The sequence below is a fragment of the Aythya ferina genome, assembly GCF_964211825.1.
Source record: "Aythya ferina genome assembly, chromosome: 11".
NCBI lineage: Eukaryota > Metazoa > Chordata > Aves > Anseriformes > Anatidae > Aythya > Aythya ferina.
In genome coordinates, this window is record NC_140307.1 from 21,994,123 (window position 1) to 22,010,218 (window position 16,096).

The 16,096-nt window shown below is 49.1% G+C and overlaps 1 protein-coding gene and 1 long non-coding RNA gene across 4 annotated transcripts; one reads left to right on the top strand and one right to left on the bottom strand.

The window, feature by feature from the left end:
- Nucleotides 1-282: 282 nt before the first annotated feature.
- LOC311442678 (beta-keratin-related protein) lies at nucleotides 283-612 on the bottom strand (the record flags this gene model as incomplete). Its single annotated transcript, XM_084532181.1, has 1 exon — nucleotides 283-612. The coding sequence occupies one exon, from the start codon at nucleotides 610-612 to the stop codon at nucleotides 283-285; it is 330 nt and encodes a 109-aa protein (XP_084388307.1).
- Nucleotides 613-2,999: 2,387 nt separating this feature from the next.
- On the top strand, nucleotides 3,000-12,917 carry LOC311442449. 3 transcript variants are annotated; one of them, XR_014696653.1, is made up of 5 exons: nucleotides 3,000-3,816; nucleotides 4,755-4,820; nucleotides 4,907-4,953; nucleotides 5,044-5,180; nucleotides 12,161-12,491. It is a non-coding gene; the product is annotated as an uncharacterized lncRNA (long non-coding RNA). The 3 variants fall into 3 exon arrangements; XR_014696651.1 differs by lacking the exon at nucleotides 12,161-12,491 and adding an exon at nucleotides 12,673-12,917 and having other exon boundaries at nucleotides 4,907-5,180; XR_014696652.1 differs by having other exon boundaries at nucleotides 4,907-5,180.
- Nucleotides 12,918-16,096: the final 3,179 nt, after the last annotated feature.

Sequence of the window (16,096 nt, forward strand, 5' to 3'; positions counted from 1 at the left end):
ATTTGCCACGATGTGGAAAGCTCAGAGAAGGGCTCCCATCTGAAGGCACACCCCCGCGCCTGGGATGCTTCTTTTTCAATTGCCCTTCAAGGCAAAGGGGAGTAAAGGTGGGAAAGAGGGCAGGCGGATGAGGAGAAGGAGGAGGCTGGCACAGGCACCCGCCTCCAGGCACGGAGGTGGAAGCTTGGCTCCTCTGCAGACCATGGCCGTGCTCTCAGGGCTGGCTCCAGGGCTCCCTTGGAAGCTTGTGGTGCTGGCCCAAAGGCAGGTGATGGACGCGCTTTAGCAGAAGAGATTGCCCCGTCCTAAAGGACCACAGAGCCCACGGCCCAGCCCTGACCACCCAAAGCCCCCCAGGCCCAGGGAGCCCCCGGCACTGATGAGCACACTGCCAGCGCTGAGCGAGCTCCCCACGGCAGCCGATGCTGTGGATCCCACGGCTGTGCTCTGAGGGAAGGAGCTGAGGATTGGGCCCGGCAGCGTCACCAGGACTGGCGAGGGCTGAATCGCAACGCTGGAGTCAGCACACCGGAGGACACACGGTTCGTTGCAGCTGTTTGCAAGAGGAGCTGGGCTGCAGGCGGCTTGCAGGCACAGGCTGTAGCACGACATGTCTGGCGGAGGAGGGAGCTGACCCTGCAAGGCGGAGGCGGGAGGGAGCAGAAGGCGTGAGCTGTCGCAGCCTTTCAGTGTTCCCCAGCTCCCAGCTGAGCACCTCTCGTGAGCTGGGAGCTCAGCGGAGAGAAGGACCTTGGTGAGGGGCCTCGTTCCGGCAAGCTATGTCCGGCAAGAGGGTCCGCCATGGTGCCACGCTGTGTTTGGGCAGAACAGCACAGTGCAGCACAATGCAGTAGTTGTGCAGCACGAGACACTGTGGTAGCACGACCCAGTTGTTGAAGGCCCTGCCGTGGCACCAGAGGGGGTGTTTGTGGGTATTTGGGTGGACATGTGGTGTGTAGCTGTTGGTAGTTTACGGGTGATCACGGAGGGGGAGGCTCCCCCTATGCAACTCAAGCTCCTGTCCAGCCTGTCTCACCTCTCCCCAACATGCCCAGTGGAGGCCCTCTCCAGCCTCCGCTTGCTCCATTTCCAAGGGTACATCTCCAGCCTGCAAGGCTGTTTCCTTCGCAACCTACAACAAGTGTTCTGCTCCGCCTTGAAGGCTGCACTGGAAAATTTGCCAGGAAAACGTGAGTCCTCAGTTCACCAGCTCCCGAGGAGATAGGAGGACCTGGATGCAAATTCTTTCTCATCGGTTGAGTTTAGCCTCGCTGCTAGTGCCTCAGACAGGGCAAGATTTTCTACCGCAGACCAAGAGGCTCCCTCTCGCCACCCCGCTGTGACGGTCTTGCTCATCAGTCGCTGTTCCCAGCAGAAGGCAATTTATTCTTCCAGCATCTGGACCTCAGTTTGTTTGCTCTGACAATTAGGTTTCCTCCCCCTCCCAAGCGCCCTGGTCTTGTCTGGTAAACTCCTCTCTCCCACTTCTTTCAGCGGGGGACAGCTCTGAGTAAAAGACAATGGGGCTCCTGAGGACATTAGCCGCCGTACCGCCATACGTCTGGGGTGCCGGTGGGGGGAGGGGGGGTGGGGCAGGGGTTTGGTCTAGGTCTACTTTGGAAACTCCTCATCATGCTAAAAATGAAACAAGGGCACTGCTTCCCCACGGATGGTGGAGGAAGAAGCCCGGTCATTGTTTAGAGAGTGTCGGCAATAGCCCCGGAGCCTTGAAAAGAGCTACGGCTGACAAAGAAGGCCACCCAAGCCCCGTTTCAGGTGAAAGAAGCTACGCCTTCCCACGTTCCCTCCCAGAAGAGAAGTCAGGCGTGGTTGTCAGTTCTGGGCCATTTGTGGAGGACGGGGGAGGAAAAACGAGTGCAGCCCTCTGCACAAAATCCACTCTGAGCAGTGAGGAGACAAGAGGCAAAGGGAACTGAACTGAGACTTACCGATTTCACAGAGGAGAGCAAGGCCCAAGCAGAGGATAGAGCAGCTGGGAGCTGGCACCTTCTTATACTGCAGCCCAGAGCCTCGAGGCAGCTGAAATGGCATGAACGTGAAGCCCAGGCAGAAAGGGTAATTTGGGCTTTCAAAGCTCTGCTGGCAGATGAAAGACATTCCTCCTTCCCCTGAAATGTTTGGCTGTCTTGTTGTGCCACGTAAGGTGGAAGAGAGTTGCTTGACGGCAGATCTGTTTCTGCCTCAGACCAATTCTCCGTTTGAGGGCTCATAGCAGGTGCTGGTGAAGACGTGCAGAAGGCTCAGGCCATGAGCAGGGGTTGCGCACATCCTCCCCTTGCTGGGGATCATGGCCACCACTTAGGACTTTTCCCGTGGAGCACTGATGAAGGGACGTCTCGAGCGTTTCCATTTGACAGGCGGAGGCCGAGCCTGAGCAACAGCGGTGCCCGCAGGCTATGGCGGAGCTCAGAGCACAGGCAAGCCTCTTCAGGAGGACTGCCCCAGTGCAGGACAGAGCCTGGAGGAGGCTCAGATGCGCTGGGGTGGGCGGAAGGCGGCGGTCAGACAAGGTCCCCTGCAATCTGGATAGAAACCCTTGTGTGTGTGCAGGGCGAGGGACCCTGAGGCCAGTTGCTGCAGTGGGTCAGGTCTCCCCGTGGCAAGTCTCTGCTACCCTCCAGCCTCAGTGATGCATGCACTTTGGTGCCATGCAAAGGACAGTTCAGCTGTTGCCTTCAGCCACGGAAGGTCAGAGTGTTTTCTTGGGGAAGGGCGCAGCACGCGCCTTACCCGACTAGCTGTACTGATTCCACAGCTGAGGAGAGGCCAGAGCTGCACGGGGCCCTGGAGAGTGATGAAGGAGGCTGCTGAGTCATGCCCAAAAGTGAGCCGTAACCAGGAGAATCTGCTGGCTTCAGCACTGTCTTGCCACGCCACAGTCAACTAGGCACCATTCCCTGGTGGGTTGTTTTTCCGGTCACTGACCCAGAGGCTCTGGCTTGTTTTCTCTTGCTAAGGGACAGAGAAGTACATGCAGTGCCCTTTAATTGCAAGGTGGCATCAGCAGACCGCTTTGCGCTTACCTGTGAGTCACCAGAAAGTGCTGAGGCATTGTAAGAAACCTCAGGTGAACCTCGGTGTGAGTCATCCACACGCTGGTATCCGGCATACTGGGGACAAGGCTTCCGGTGTGTAAGTGACTGTGGTCACGACCCCACATCCTTGTACTTGCAGAGACATAGCCTTCCTTGCAGTGTTGTCAAGGCCATTGGCATCTTGCCCGACCACTTGGTGATGCCTTGAAACGCCATCACGCTCCCTGATGAAAGGGCAGACAAAGGAGGACAGCAGAGACGTGCCCTGACATTCCTACTCTCGCTCACTGGTAGAGCACAGACCAAGAAGAGGAAGGTTGCTGTCCTAACCTGGCCAGGGGCTGGAAAGGCAACTTTTCTGATGGGCCGGTGTGCCAGAGCACGGGACCGAGGCAGCAGCCGCTGAGTGGCACTGCGTGGTTCAAGCTGTCACCCGGCAAGATATGGAGGCGACCGTGCTGGTTTGGAAAGGTCCGGGGGGCGCTCTAAGGCCCGCTGTGGGTCTCCAGCCCCGAGCGATGGCTAGAAAACTGTCAGGAGATGTCCCGTGCTCCTTGGGAAGACAAGCCACGCTCTCACTTGGACAGAATAGTATCCGGTGGCAAGAGACCAGGACAGAACCTCCGCTTTTTACGTGGTGCGTTCTTTGTCACCAGGCAGGACCATACCACAGCCCTTTAGAGCTGTGGTAGAGCAGGTAGCAACTGAGGTGGAGTCAGCACATCGGAGGACACACAGCTCGCTGCAGCTGTTTGCAAGGGTAAGGGCAAGTGTAAGGGTAAGGATAAGCATTAGGGTATGTGTTATGGTAATGGTAAGGGTAAGGGTTAGGGTTAGCATAAGGTTAAGGGTAAGGGTATGAGAAAGTGTTAGGGTACAAGTTATGGTAAGAGTAAGGGAAAGGGTAAGAGGAAGGGTTAGGGTAAGTGTAAGGGTAAGGGTAAGTGTAAGGGTACGGATCAGGGTAAGGGTTAGAGTAAGGGTTAGGGTTAGGGTTAGGGTTAGGGTTAGGGTTAGGGTTAGGGTTAGGTTAAGGGTACGTGTTAGGGTAATGGTTAGGGTTAATTTTAGGGATAGGGTGAGGGAAGCGTAAGGGTAAGTTTTAGGTTAAGTTTAAGGGTAAGGTTAAGGTTAAGAGTAAGTGTAAGGTTAGATTTAGACTAAGGGTAAGTGTAGCAGAAAGGGTAAGGGTTACAGTAAGGGTAAGTGTTAGGATAAGGGTAAGGTTTAGGGTTAGGTTAAGGGTAAGGGTAATGTTTAGGGTAAGTGTAAGGGTAAGAGTAAGGGTATGGGTAAGGGTAAGGTTAAGGGTTAGGGTTAGGGTAATTGTACGAGTAATTGCTAGGGTAAGTGTAAGCGTAAGTGTACATATAAGTGTTATTGTACGGCTTATGGTAAGGGTAAGTGTAAGGGTAAGGGAAAGTGTTAGGGTATGTGTTAGGGTAACGGGAAGTGTAAGACTAAGGGTAAGGGTAAGGTTATAGTTAAAGGAAAGAGTAAGGGTAAGGAAAAAGTAAAGGTAAGGATTTGGGTAATGGTAAGGGTAAGAAGGGTTAGGGTAAGGGTTAGGTAACGCAGTGTACAACCCGGGACGTCACACGCAGAGCTGCCTCTGGCAAGGTGAGCGAGGAACAGATGTAGCAGTTGTTGTGTTGTAGGTCTCACTGTTCCTCTAAGCATCCCCTCTTTGTCTTTTAGAGGTGTTGTAGCTGTTTGAAGAGGGTAGATTGAAGCATCTGCCTCGGGGGCTGGTAAGCGGCAGAGGTAAGGGAGCAGATGAGAGTAACTTACCTAGTTGTGCTGTGTCTTTGGATGCTGCATCGGCCTATGCGTTTCTTTTTCTTTCACAGGTGTCTCGCACAGGCTCAAAGGAGCAAACTGCACTCTGAAGAGCTGTGTAAGAAGAGGGGCTGGTCATGAGCTGGGTTGGAGCAGAACAACCAAGTAGCACAAGGTGACTATGAAAGGTGTCCGTCTTGCTTTGCAGGTGCCGTGGCAGGCTCTCCACAGAAGTGACTAAGGATATGAGATAAGGCCAGAGAGCGACAAGGAGCGGCACGTGCAGGGATGGTTTTGAAGCGCTGCGGTGGCTTACTCTTCTGTTCATCAGGTGCCACAGGCAAGGTGGGTTGTAACATCAGTCGTTATATTTGCATGAAAGCAATTCACTTGAATGCCACAGTGCATCTGAGTAGGGTGTTCTAGCAGAAAAAGCTTGTCTGGCACAGCGGTGCCTGATGGCAGTGTGTTTCCTCAGGTGAAGAGGTGCCTGAAGCCCCATCCTATCTAGCCTGCACACAATTATCTGAGAATGAAAGCTGCTTTCCAGTAATTCAGAAAGCCAAGTTACGTCTCAGCCTTGAGCATCTCGGGCTTTTGGGCCTGTCTGTAACATTTGGCACGAGCACTAATACTTTTTTTGGCATATGTTTAGCGTTTGGGGCCTGTGCCTGGGATTTGGGCCCTGTCTCGAACCACTGGGGCTTTGTCCTGGGTTTTGGAGCCTGCCTCTAGAGTTCAGGGCCTGTGATTAGGCTTTTGGGGTCTGTGTCTGGGGGCCGGTATCTGGGGGCAAGGGGGGAGCTGCTTGTAGACCCTTGGGGCCAGCATTGAGGGGGTTGGGAGCTGACTCTACACCTTTGGGGCCTGCTTCTGGGGGCGGGGGGGGGTTGAGACCAGCATCTGGGGGAGGGGTGGGAGCTCTTTGTATTCCTTTGGAGCCTGTGTCTGGGGGCCGGTGGGGAGGAGGGGGAAGGGGAGGGTTGGTTGGGAGGTGCTTGTACACTGTTGGAGCCTGGGTTGAGGGAGGAGGTTTGGAGCTGCTTCTACACCTTTGGGGCTGGCATCAGGGGTAGGGGGTTGGGTGCTGGTTGTAGGGGCCTGTGTTTGGGGGGGGCTTGGGGTCTGCGTCTGGGGGAGGGGTGGGAGCTTCCGGGCCTGCATCTGTGGGGTGTCAGGGCCTGTGTCTAGCGGGCTGGGAACTGCTTGTACAATGTAGGAATCTGTTTCTGCAGGGTGGCTGGGAGCTGTTTGTACAACTTTGGGGCCAGCATCTGGGGGTGGCTGGGAGCTGCCTGTACACTGTAGGGGCATGTGTTTGTGGGGGGCTTGGGGGCTTCCCTCGGGGGGGGGGGAGGATTGGGAGCTGCTTGTATAGGGTAGGGGGCCCGCCCTGCAGGGGTTGGGAGCTGCTTGTAGAATTTGGGGCCCTGTGTCTGGGGGGGAGGTTGGGGGCTGTGTCTCAGGGGTGTTGAGAACTGGTTGTACACCTTTGGGTCCTGTCTCTGAGGGGGGAGCTACTTGTACACTTTTGGGGTCTGTATTTGAGGGGGGTTGGGAGCTGCTTGTGCACTTTTGGACCTATGTTTAGGGGGGTTGGGAGCTGCTCATGCATTTTAGGTGCCTCCCTTTTGAGAGGGGTTGGAGCCTGCATCTGTGGGTGATTGGGAGCTGCTTGTACACTATAGGGGCCTGGGTCTTGGAGGGGGGTCTGGGCTGTTTATACACCTTTGTGGCCTGTGTTTGGGGGGGGGGGGGGCTGTGCCTGGGGGAGTTGGGAGGTGCTTGTTCACTCTAGGAGCCTCCATTTGGGGGTCTTTGGGGCCTCCCTTTGAGGGGGAGGGAGTTGGGAGTTGGTTGTACACCTCCGCATCCCATGTCTTGGGGGGGGTGGGGGGTTGGGACCGGTCTCTGAAGGGGCGGGTTTGTGAGCTGCTTGTACACCTGTGTCGGGAGGGGGGGTGGCGGGGGCGGGCCCTTGTCTGGGGCCAGTGTCTGGGTGGAGTCCAGTTCTTGGGAGGGAGTGGTGGGGTAGGAGCTGCTTGTGGGCATTTGGGGTCTGCATCTGGCTGTGGTTGGTGCCTGCTTCTTTTGGCACTTTGGGGTCTGCTTGTAGACATCTGCAGCCTGGGTTTGGGGGCTTTTCTGTAACGTTTGGGGCCTGCATTTTTGCTTTGGGATGCATCTTGAGCTTTTGAGGCCTAGCAGTAGCATTTGGGGCCTGCGTCTGGGGCTTTTCTGTAGCGTTTTGCTTGTGTATTTGTGATTTGGGGCCTGTATCCAGGGTTTTGCCTTTTTTGTAGTTTCCATCTTTGTGTGTGTGTGTTTCGTTGTTGGTTGTCTGGGGTTAGGGGCAGTTTGGGGTTTGGATTAAGGTCAGTGTCATTAGCGTTAGGGGGTTGATGTGATAAATTAGTGGGGGTTTGTTCATTGTCTTTGAGGAATTTGGAGAATCTGCTGAGGAGATAAGGTTGTACAATTTAATGGCCTTTATAAGGGGGAGGATTAAGCAAGCAAATAGCAGGAGGGGGTGTTGGGTAAACATCCTTGAGTGAATCCAGACTCTGAAATTCCTTACCACAAGACATCCTTTTTGCCGCTTGCGCTTTTCCACAGTGCTATCCATAATTATAAATCCAAAGGCGACACCAACCTGTCATTCCTAAAAAGGTTTGTAGCTCCTTTACCGTTTGAGGTTCTGGAGTCCGGCAAATGACTTCCTTATGTTCAGTTCCTAGTTCTCGTTGTCCTCCCAAAATTTCAAATCCCAGATAGGTCACACTTTGTTGAGCCAGCTGGACTTTCTGTCAAGAGACTTGATATCCATTTAAACCCAGAAAATTAAGAAAACTTATAGTCCATTGAATACAACTCCCTTTAGTCTCGGTAGCTATTAAGAGATCATCTACATATTGTAACAAAGCACCTTCAGTGTCCGGAGGTATCCATGTTTCGAGTTCCCTTGCTAATTGGTTTCCAAAAATAGTGGGGCTATTCTTGAATCCTTGAGGTAGTAATGTCCACGTAAGCTGCGTCTTTCTGCCTGAATCGGGATTTTCCCATTCAAAGGCGAATAGGTTTTGGCTTTCTGTGGCTAAGCCTAGGCAGAAGAAGGCATCTTTTAAATCCAGTACGGTAAACCAGACTTGACTATTCTTTAATTTAGTCAGCAAAGTATAAGGGTTTGCCACTACTGGATGTATATCCTCGGTGATTTTATTTATGGCCCTCAAATCCTGAACTAACCTATAGCTTTTTTCATTTGCCTTTTTAATTGGCAATATGGGTGTATTGTATTCTGATTCGCATTCAATCAATAATCCATACTGTAAAAATTTATCAATTATCTCTTTAATTCCTTTCCTATCTTCTATCCTCAAAGGATATTACTTAACCTTAACGGGTTTCTCTCCTGGCTTTAATTTAATAATTATTAAGGTCACATTTTTAGCTCTTCCAGGGACTTCGGTAGCCCAAACTCCTGGACATACTTGATCTGTGATCTCTAAAGGTATTTCACTTTTAGTTTGTATTAGTGCCAAGCTTAACACATTTTTTAGTTGTTCTTCTCCTATTCTTAATTCCTTTTTCCCTTTTTCAAAGACAATTTCTGCTCCTACTTGCTCTAATAAATCTCTACCTAAGAGTGCCCATGAGGAGCTAGGCATAGATAAAAATCTGTGTATGCCCCATTGTTTCCCTAACTTGTACTTCAAAGGTTCACAAAAATAAGCCTTTTCGGTTACACCTTGTCCTGGTTTCAGTTAGAACAGAGTTAATTTTCTTCCTAGTACCTGGTAGAATGCTATGTTTTGGCTTAGGATGAGAAGAGTGCTGATAACACCCCGATGTTTTAATTGTTGCAGAGCAGTGCTTATACCAAGCCAAGGACATCTCAGCTTCTTGTTCTGTCCTGCCAACAGGCAGGCTGGGGGTCCAGTAAGAGCTGGGAGGGGACAGACCCAGGACAGGTGACCCAAAGTAGCCAAAGGGGTATTCCATACCATCTGATGTCATGCTAAACAATATATAGGGGTGGCTAGCCAGGGGGAGGGGGCCGGACTGCTCGGGGTTAGGCTGGGCATCGGTCAGCGGGTGGTGAGCAATTGCATTGTGCATCACTTGTTTGTACACATTATTAGTAGTGGTACTATTATCATCATTGTATTATTATTATTATTATTATTATTATTATTATTATTATTATTATTATTATTATTATTTTGTCTTATTAAACTGTCTTTATCTCAACTCACAGGCTTCACTTTCCATTTCTCTCCCCCGTCCCAGAGAGGGAGGGGGAGGGGGAGCGAACGGCTGCGTGGTGTTTAGCTGCCGGCCGGGTTAAACCATGACACACCTTTTACCCTAACATAATAATTCTGTGAAGGCATTAATGCTTGATTTAGAACTGAATACGTTGCCCCATATCAATAAGAAATTTCACTTCCATTCTTCCCCTAGCTTCATTATAACCAGTGGAGGATCCACTAGGGTAGATTCCCCAGGTCCCCGTTATTCCTGTTGAAATCAGGGGTCGATTACCCTAGGAAAAGGCTAGTCAATTCGTCCTCCGAAGCCAGGTCCAAACCATTTTGTTTTTATTCATTTATTTATTTATTTATTTTCATTACATTTCAGAGTTGGTCCAAAAATGCCATAGGGGTTTCTTTTAGACCTTGTTGGAAGCATATTCTCAATTCCCAATTCATCCAGATTTTAGTATTTACTTAACTGTTCATAATTTTTGGGATGATTCGGGTCTTAGTGGGGGTCGGTCAGGGGAATGCAATTGTCCACAGTTCCCTGAGTGGTCCCATCGGCAATCTGAGCTCGCACATGAACTCAGGTTGTTTTAAGAGTTAACTGCTTTTCTGTTTCTGTGACAACTCTCTCGGACCTGTCATGGTCCCTTTGCCCCAAAGGGCTAACACCCATGATTTTAAGATCTCTGCCTGTCTCGGGCTGAGGCAGAACTATTAACATTCCTACATCCTCTTTCCCTGCTCATTCAACTTCAAACACCTTTAACACTTTCAAGAACCCTTTTAACACTTCCTTTATCTTTCTCCAGCCTGTACTTCTCTAATGCCATCATCAAAGGCTCAGTCAGGGGCCAACTTAATTCCGTACCTTTTCCCACCAAGATGCTGAAACAACATCAGTATACAACATTTCATCCTGTTCTCCTTCTCAAAAAAAAAACAACACAACATTACCTGTAGCAAAATATTATAGTTTAAAGTTCCATTTAGGGGCCACTTTTCTCCACATTCCAGCTTATAAAGCGGCCACCATTGATTACAATATTTTATCAATGTTTTCCTGTTCACACTTCCACCGGCAGATCCTCCAATATCCTTCCAGTGACTCAAAACACGTCCTAACACACTTTTCTTTAAAATTTCACTGCTTGTTTGCCCCCCCATTTTCCAGTTCACACTTTCAGAATACACGTATCACTTACAAAAATGTGGGCACGCAATATCTTTCAATAGCGATGTCACGAAACTATTACTATTACCAGGAATATTGCCAAAATCACAATAACAATAGTCAGAGTCAAATTCCACATGCAATAAGTCAGAAAACCAAAATATGTAACACTGTAACGATATCTTTCTTATAACAACGCCACGAACATACAATTATCACCAAGAAAATAGCCAAAATCACAGTAACAATAACAAGAGTTAAATATCACACTCCATGAGTCAGAAAACCGAAATAGGCAACACAATTCCAGATGGACCTTAAAGCGAGCTCCTTCCTTAACGTCCCCAAACATGTACTTATGGTGCTAACCACAAAGTATATACCAAACACTGCCTCGCAGAAGATCACCTTCTGACTTACAGACAGTTCCAGATGACCGGTCTACCAGAAAACCAAACCAGAATAAAGACTATACTCACTTACAATGATGGGGTCCTTGTCTGCCTCCGCAGTGATCCGGTGAGTCGAGGAGTCCCTCCGGGAAATCCCGGGGGTACCCTAGGGAGTCCTGTTCCCAGCGGGTCCTGCGGTCCGGCAGAGAGGTTGTCCCATCTGAGGTGCCAGATTGATTCAAAGATCGAAGCCGAAATTCCTTTAAGTGGTATATTCTTTATTGCAGCGCTGGATGCACGGGGGATCTCTCCACCTATCGTGCATACCCAAAGCGGAAAGCAGTCTTGAATTTATACAATCAATCTATCAATATTCTACAAGCACCTATACATATGCATTACCTATCCCCGCCTTCCCTCGCTTCTCATGCTAATTAGCCTTTTGGCACCTTGCGCCTGCGTAGAGCCTCCCAAGAATTGTGGGCAGGGGTCTTTGGGACGTGGGCAGGGGTCTTTGGGAGGAAGACCCCGAGTCTTCCTCACAGTGTACTTTTCACCTTTGGTCAGGAATCTGCTGAATTGGCACGTTTCTTAATTGCAAGAGCTGGTTGTTGCTAATTCTCCCGTTTGTTGTATCTTTATAATGAATTCCAATGTCCAGTTTCGAGATTTATAGTCCTTACATTTGTTTCTCTGTCCGTCTGCCGCTTCCTTATCCTGAGTTCCAGTGTCTTGTTTCGAGATATACAGTCCTTGTCTGGGGATTGTCCTTGCCTCCCCAATACCTCCCCAATGCCTCCTTAATCAGCTTCACTTCCCCCACCTGAACATGAAGCAGAGGAATAACGACCCCCCTCTCAACAATAGACTGCACAGCCTCAGCCAGTTCAACAAGTCCTGATAAGCTGGAATTCGACTGCTATAAAACAGCAACCCTGGAAAGGGACATTGCGTGCTGTTGTGGAGCGGACACTCCCCAGCCGCCCAGCTCTGTTTTGTTTGTGCCTGCTTACTTGATTAATAAAATAATTTCAATAGACCAGAAAATTGTGTGGTCTAATTTATAACAGTTGATAATAAGGGTTAGGGTTGTGGTTAGAGTTGTTAGGTTTAAGGGGAATAAGGATTTCAGGGTAAGGGGATCAAGGTTGTGGGAATAAAAATGTTGTTTTTGCGCAGTTACATCCTGTAGAGGGAAGGAAGGTGGTATTGAGATATGCTTGCAGTGATAGAGAGTTTAACAGTGTGAAATGAGTTCATCTGATTCGTGTCAATATGGAACAATGCTAGGGCCGCATGATATGATGAAATGTGACCTTCTGTCTTACATACCCTTGTATAACCACAAGTCTGAGAAAACCAGAGTGGTTAATATATATAGTTCTTGTATCTTGCAAAGGAATGGTCCAGCAATTCAGGTCAATAGGGGATAAGAGAACAAAAGGGTTTCAGAATAACTGCTAACTATTACAACTGTTGCATGGGACACTATGCAAGTGTCTGCCATCCAGCCAAGATGGACAAAGGAGAAGGACAAGAGAAAAGCCTGGGAGGAAGACTATGAGCCTTCAGTACAAGCGGCCCCCAGAGGGACCAGCGGAGACTGATAACGCCTGCACCAGTGGGAGGGTTTGGATTCTGGGAACTAATTAGAATAACCCTGCCTTTTGTAGAAGTAGTAATGAATATGTATTAGCCTAGCAGCATAAAAACCAGCCGCCTGATGTAACTTGTGTGCGTCTTGGTGGAGCAGAGACTCCTGGCGCACCCAGCGCTGCTTGCTTACCTCTATTCATTTAATAAATTGTAAATTTCAATTGCAATCCTATTTGGGACCCAGTCATTTATTACAAGTGGGGGCTCGTCCGGGAGGGCTTTGGTTCCTGATTTCTGGTTTGATCTAGGAGAGGCACCCCCACCATTTGGTGGCTGCTGTTTGAGTCAGGTCGGAACTAATGGCATCTTAAACCTGAATAAAGGTAAGCAAAGTTTCTGATTCTTTTTTTCAGCTCCCTTGCCAGCTGCAGCACTATATTTTGCCCGTAATTGTGTGTGTGAAGATCCGAACGAAGATGACGGAGTCGTAAGCATTTAAAGCGTATACCGTTCGGTTGGGTGGGGTTCGGTTGCCTGTGTGTGTAAGAGTGTGACTGAGATGGAACTTAGTTCCGAAGCGATTGTGGAGGTCTTCTAACCGCGGTTCCAATCTCCCACGAGGGACTTGGCCGGTGAAGGACCGAAGGGATTCCTATAGGATTTGTGGGTGTGTGATAGGTCCTCGACCCCCTGCAAGACACTCTTACTAAGGTAACCAAGGGCTGTGGGAATTGCCATAGTAAAATTCCTAGATGGGTCAGACAAAATCGAAGACCAGAGACCAGAAGAAAGGGAGCAAATTACCAGTCATACCACCAGAAAGTCCATTAGGAATAACGATTAGAAATTGGAATGATAGGGACCCCAGAAAAGGAAAAAGTAAATTAAAAATGGTCCAGTATTGTGTGACAGAATGGCCAAAGGAGCCTTTAAGACTACATGTCTTTTGGCCTGTTTTTGGATCCTTCGAAGACTAGATTTGCCAGGCCTTAAATATCCATGTTAATTCAAAGGAACCTTTTAGCCAGGAATCACAGAATCACAGAATCACAGAATTTCCTAGGTTGGAAGAGACCTCAAGGTCATCGAGTCCAACCTCCAACCTAACGCTAACAGCCCTCCACTAAACCATATCCCTAAGCTCTACATCTAAACGTCTTTTGAAGACTTCCAGGGATGGTGACTCCACCACTTCCCTGGGCAGCCTGTTCCAGTGCCTCACAACCCTTTCAGTGAAGAAGTTCTTCCTAACATCTAACCTAAAACTCCCCTGGCTCAACTTAAACCCATTCCCCCTCGTCCTGTCACCAGGCACGTGGGAGAACAGGCCAACCCCCACCTCGCTACAGCCTCCCTTGAGGTACCTAAAAAGAGCGATAAGGTCACCCCTGAGCCTCCTCTTCTCCAGGCTGAACAAGCCCAGCTCCCTCAGCCGCTCCTCGTAGGACTTGTTCTCCAGGCCCCTCACCAGCTTCGTCGCCCTTCTCTGCACCCGCTCAAGCACCTCGATGTCCTTCTTGTAGCGAGGGGCCCAAAACTGAACACAGTACTCGAGGTGTGGCCTCACCAGAGCTGAGTACAGGGGGACGATCACCTCCCTAGCCCTGCTGGTCACGCTGTTCCTAATACAAGCCAGGATGCCGTTGGCCTTCTTGGCCACCTGAGCACACTGCTGGCTCATATTCAGCCGACTATCAACCATCACTCCCAGGTCCTTCTCTGCCTGGCAGCTTTCCAACCATTCCTCTCCCAGTCTGTAGCTCTGCTTGGGGTTATTGCGCCCCAGGTGCAGGACCCGGCACTTGGCCTTGTTAAACTTCATGCAGTTGACCTCAGCCCATCGGTGCAGCCTATCCAGATCCTCCTGCAGAGCTTTCCTACCCTCAAGCAGATCGACACACGCACCTAACTTGGTGTCATCTGCGAACTTACTGAGGGTGCACTCGAAAGAAGTGATTATGCAGGATTATGGATCAGGAGGACTTCACGTCCTTTTCCAGCCTCAATATTTACACTAAAAGCAGATAAGAAATTTGAAGAACAAGAAGAACATGAAAAAGAAAAAGAAGATAAACGTGAGCCGTTGGATAAGCTACCACCTCCATATCCTAACAATCCACCCCCGGAGGCTCCCCCTCCGGTGGCTGTGGTATCTCCACCAGTACCACCGTTGCCCCAGCTTCCACCACCAACAGCACCAGAATTAGACCGACCTCCGGCTGCATGAACGAGAAGTAGGACTGACGTATCTGAGAGAGCTTCTCTATATCCCTTAAGGGAGGTAACTGGTGTATAACTGGTGCGCGTCTTGGTGGAGCAGAGACTCCCAGCATACCCAGCACTGTTTGCTTACCTCTATTCATTCAGTGAATTGTAAACTTTGATTGTAATCCTATTTGGGTCTTTTATTATTTATTATAACAGACAACCTTGTAAAACGCAGACAACCAGAATCCTTACAGCAATTAGGTGGAAATCATGGCGTAAGAAACATTACCACCTCAAAGAGTAAAAACCTCAAAAGAAATGTGACTTGTAACAGGCCAGCAGCTGTGTATTTTCTGTGAAGCACCAGATTATGAACCTTGAATAGCACAGTTAATGGGGAAATGGGGGAGGGTCCCGGTCCCTGGCAGAAAAAAAAAGTGTATAAACTGTGTATGGAATTAGTAGGCACCCTCCTGCTTGTGGGACACCCGCCATTGTAATCTCGAATAATAATGCTACTGTACTGAGATCCTCGACTCAGCCTATGCTATTTGCTACAGATTGATTCAGGGTTTTAAGGTTTCAGGGATTGGGCACTAGGGTTGGGTTTCAGGGTAAGGGGTTTCAGGGTTTATGTTTAGGATATTAAGGTTTTTAGGGTTGGAGTTTTAACGGTCAGGATTTTAAGGGTTTGGGGGTTAGGGTTTTAAGGGTTTCAGGGTTAGCGTGTTAGGGTATTAGAGTTTTTTGGGTTGTAGTGTTGATATGTTTTTTAGGGTTAGAGTCTTAAGGTTTTATTTTTGGTCAGTTATTTACGGTTAGGGTTTTAAGATCTTTTTTTTTTTTTTTTTTTTTTTTTTTTTTTTTCAGGTTAGTTTCTCCAGGTCCAGGGTTTTGAGTATCCTAATTTTGGGGGTTTGGATTTTGAGCATCTTAATTTTGGGGTTAGGCTTTTGTGTGCCCTAATTTTTTGGGATAGGCTTTTAAGCATCCTAAGTAGTTGGGTTAGGGTTTTGAGCATCTTAATGTTTTGGGTTTGGGTATTGAGCATCCTAAGTTTTCGGGAACTGGTTTTGAGCTTCCTAATGTTTTCCGGATAGGGTTTGGAGCGTCTTAATGTTTTGGGTTTGGGTTTTAAGCATCCAAAGTTATTGGGTTTGGGTTTTGAGCATCCTAATGTTTTTGGGTTAGGGCTTTGAGCGTCCTAATGTTTGTGGGTTAGGGCTTGGAGCGTCGTAATGTTTTCGGGATAGGGTTTGGAGAGTCCTAAGTTTTTGGGATAGGGTTTGGAGCATCCTAGTGTTTTCGGGATACGGTTTTGAGCGTCCAAAGTTTTTGGGTTTGGGTTTTGAGCGTCCAAAGTGTTATAAATTGCCCCCTTAATTAATTTTCAGAGAGCATTGTATTAATCATAGAAAGGAATTTATTGAGTGAGCAAACATCAAGCAAAACAGCACTGGGCAGCCGGGGAGTCTCAGCTCCGCCAACGGCACGCACCTCACCCCCGCCAGGGTCCCTTTTTATATCTTGCTAATTCCGGGATTACGCAGCACATCATGGTATATTCTGCGACTGCGCGCACTGTTGCTAGGGGGTCGTCTCTGTCCCTCTGGTGGTCGTGAAGATGAA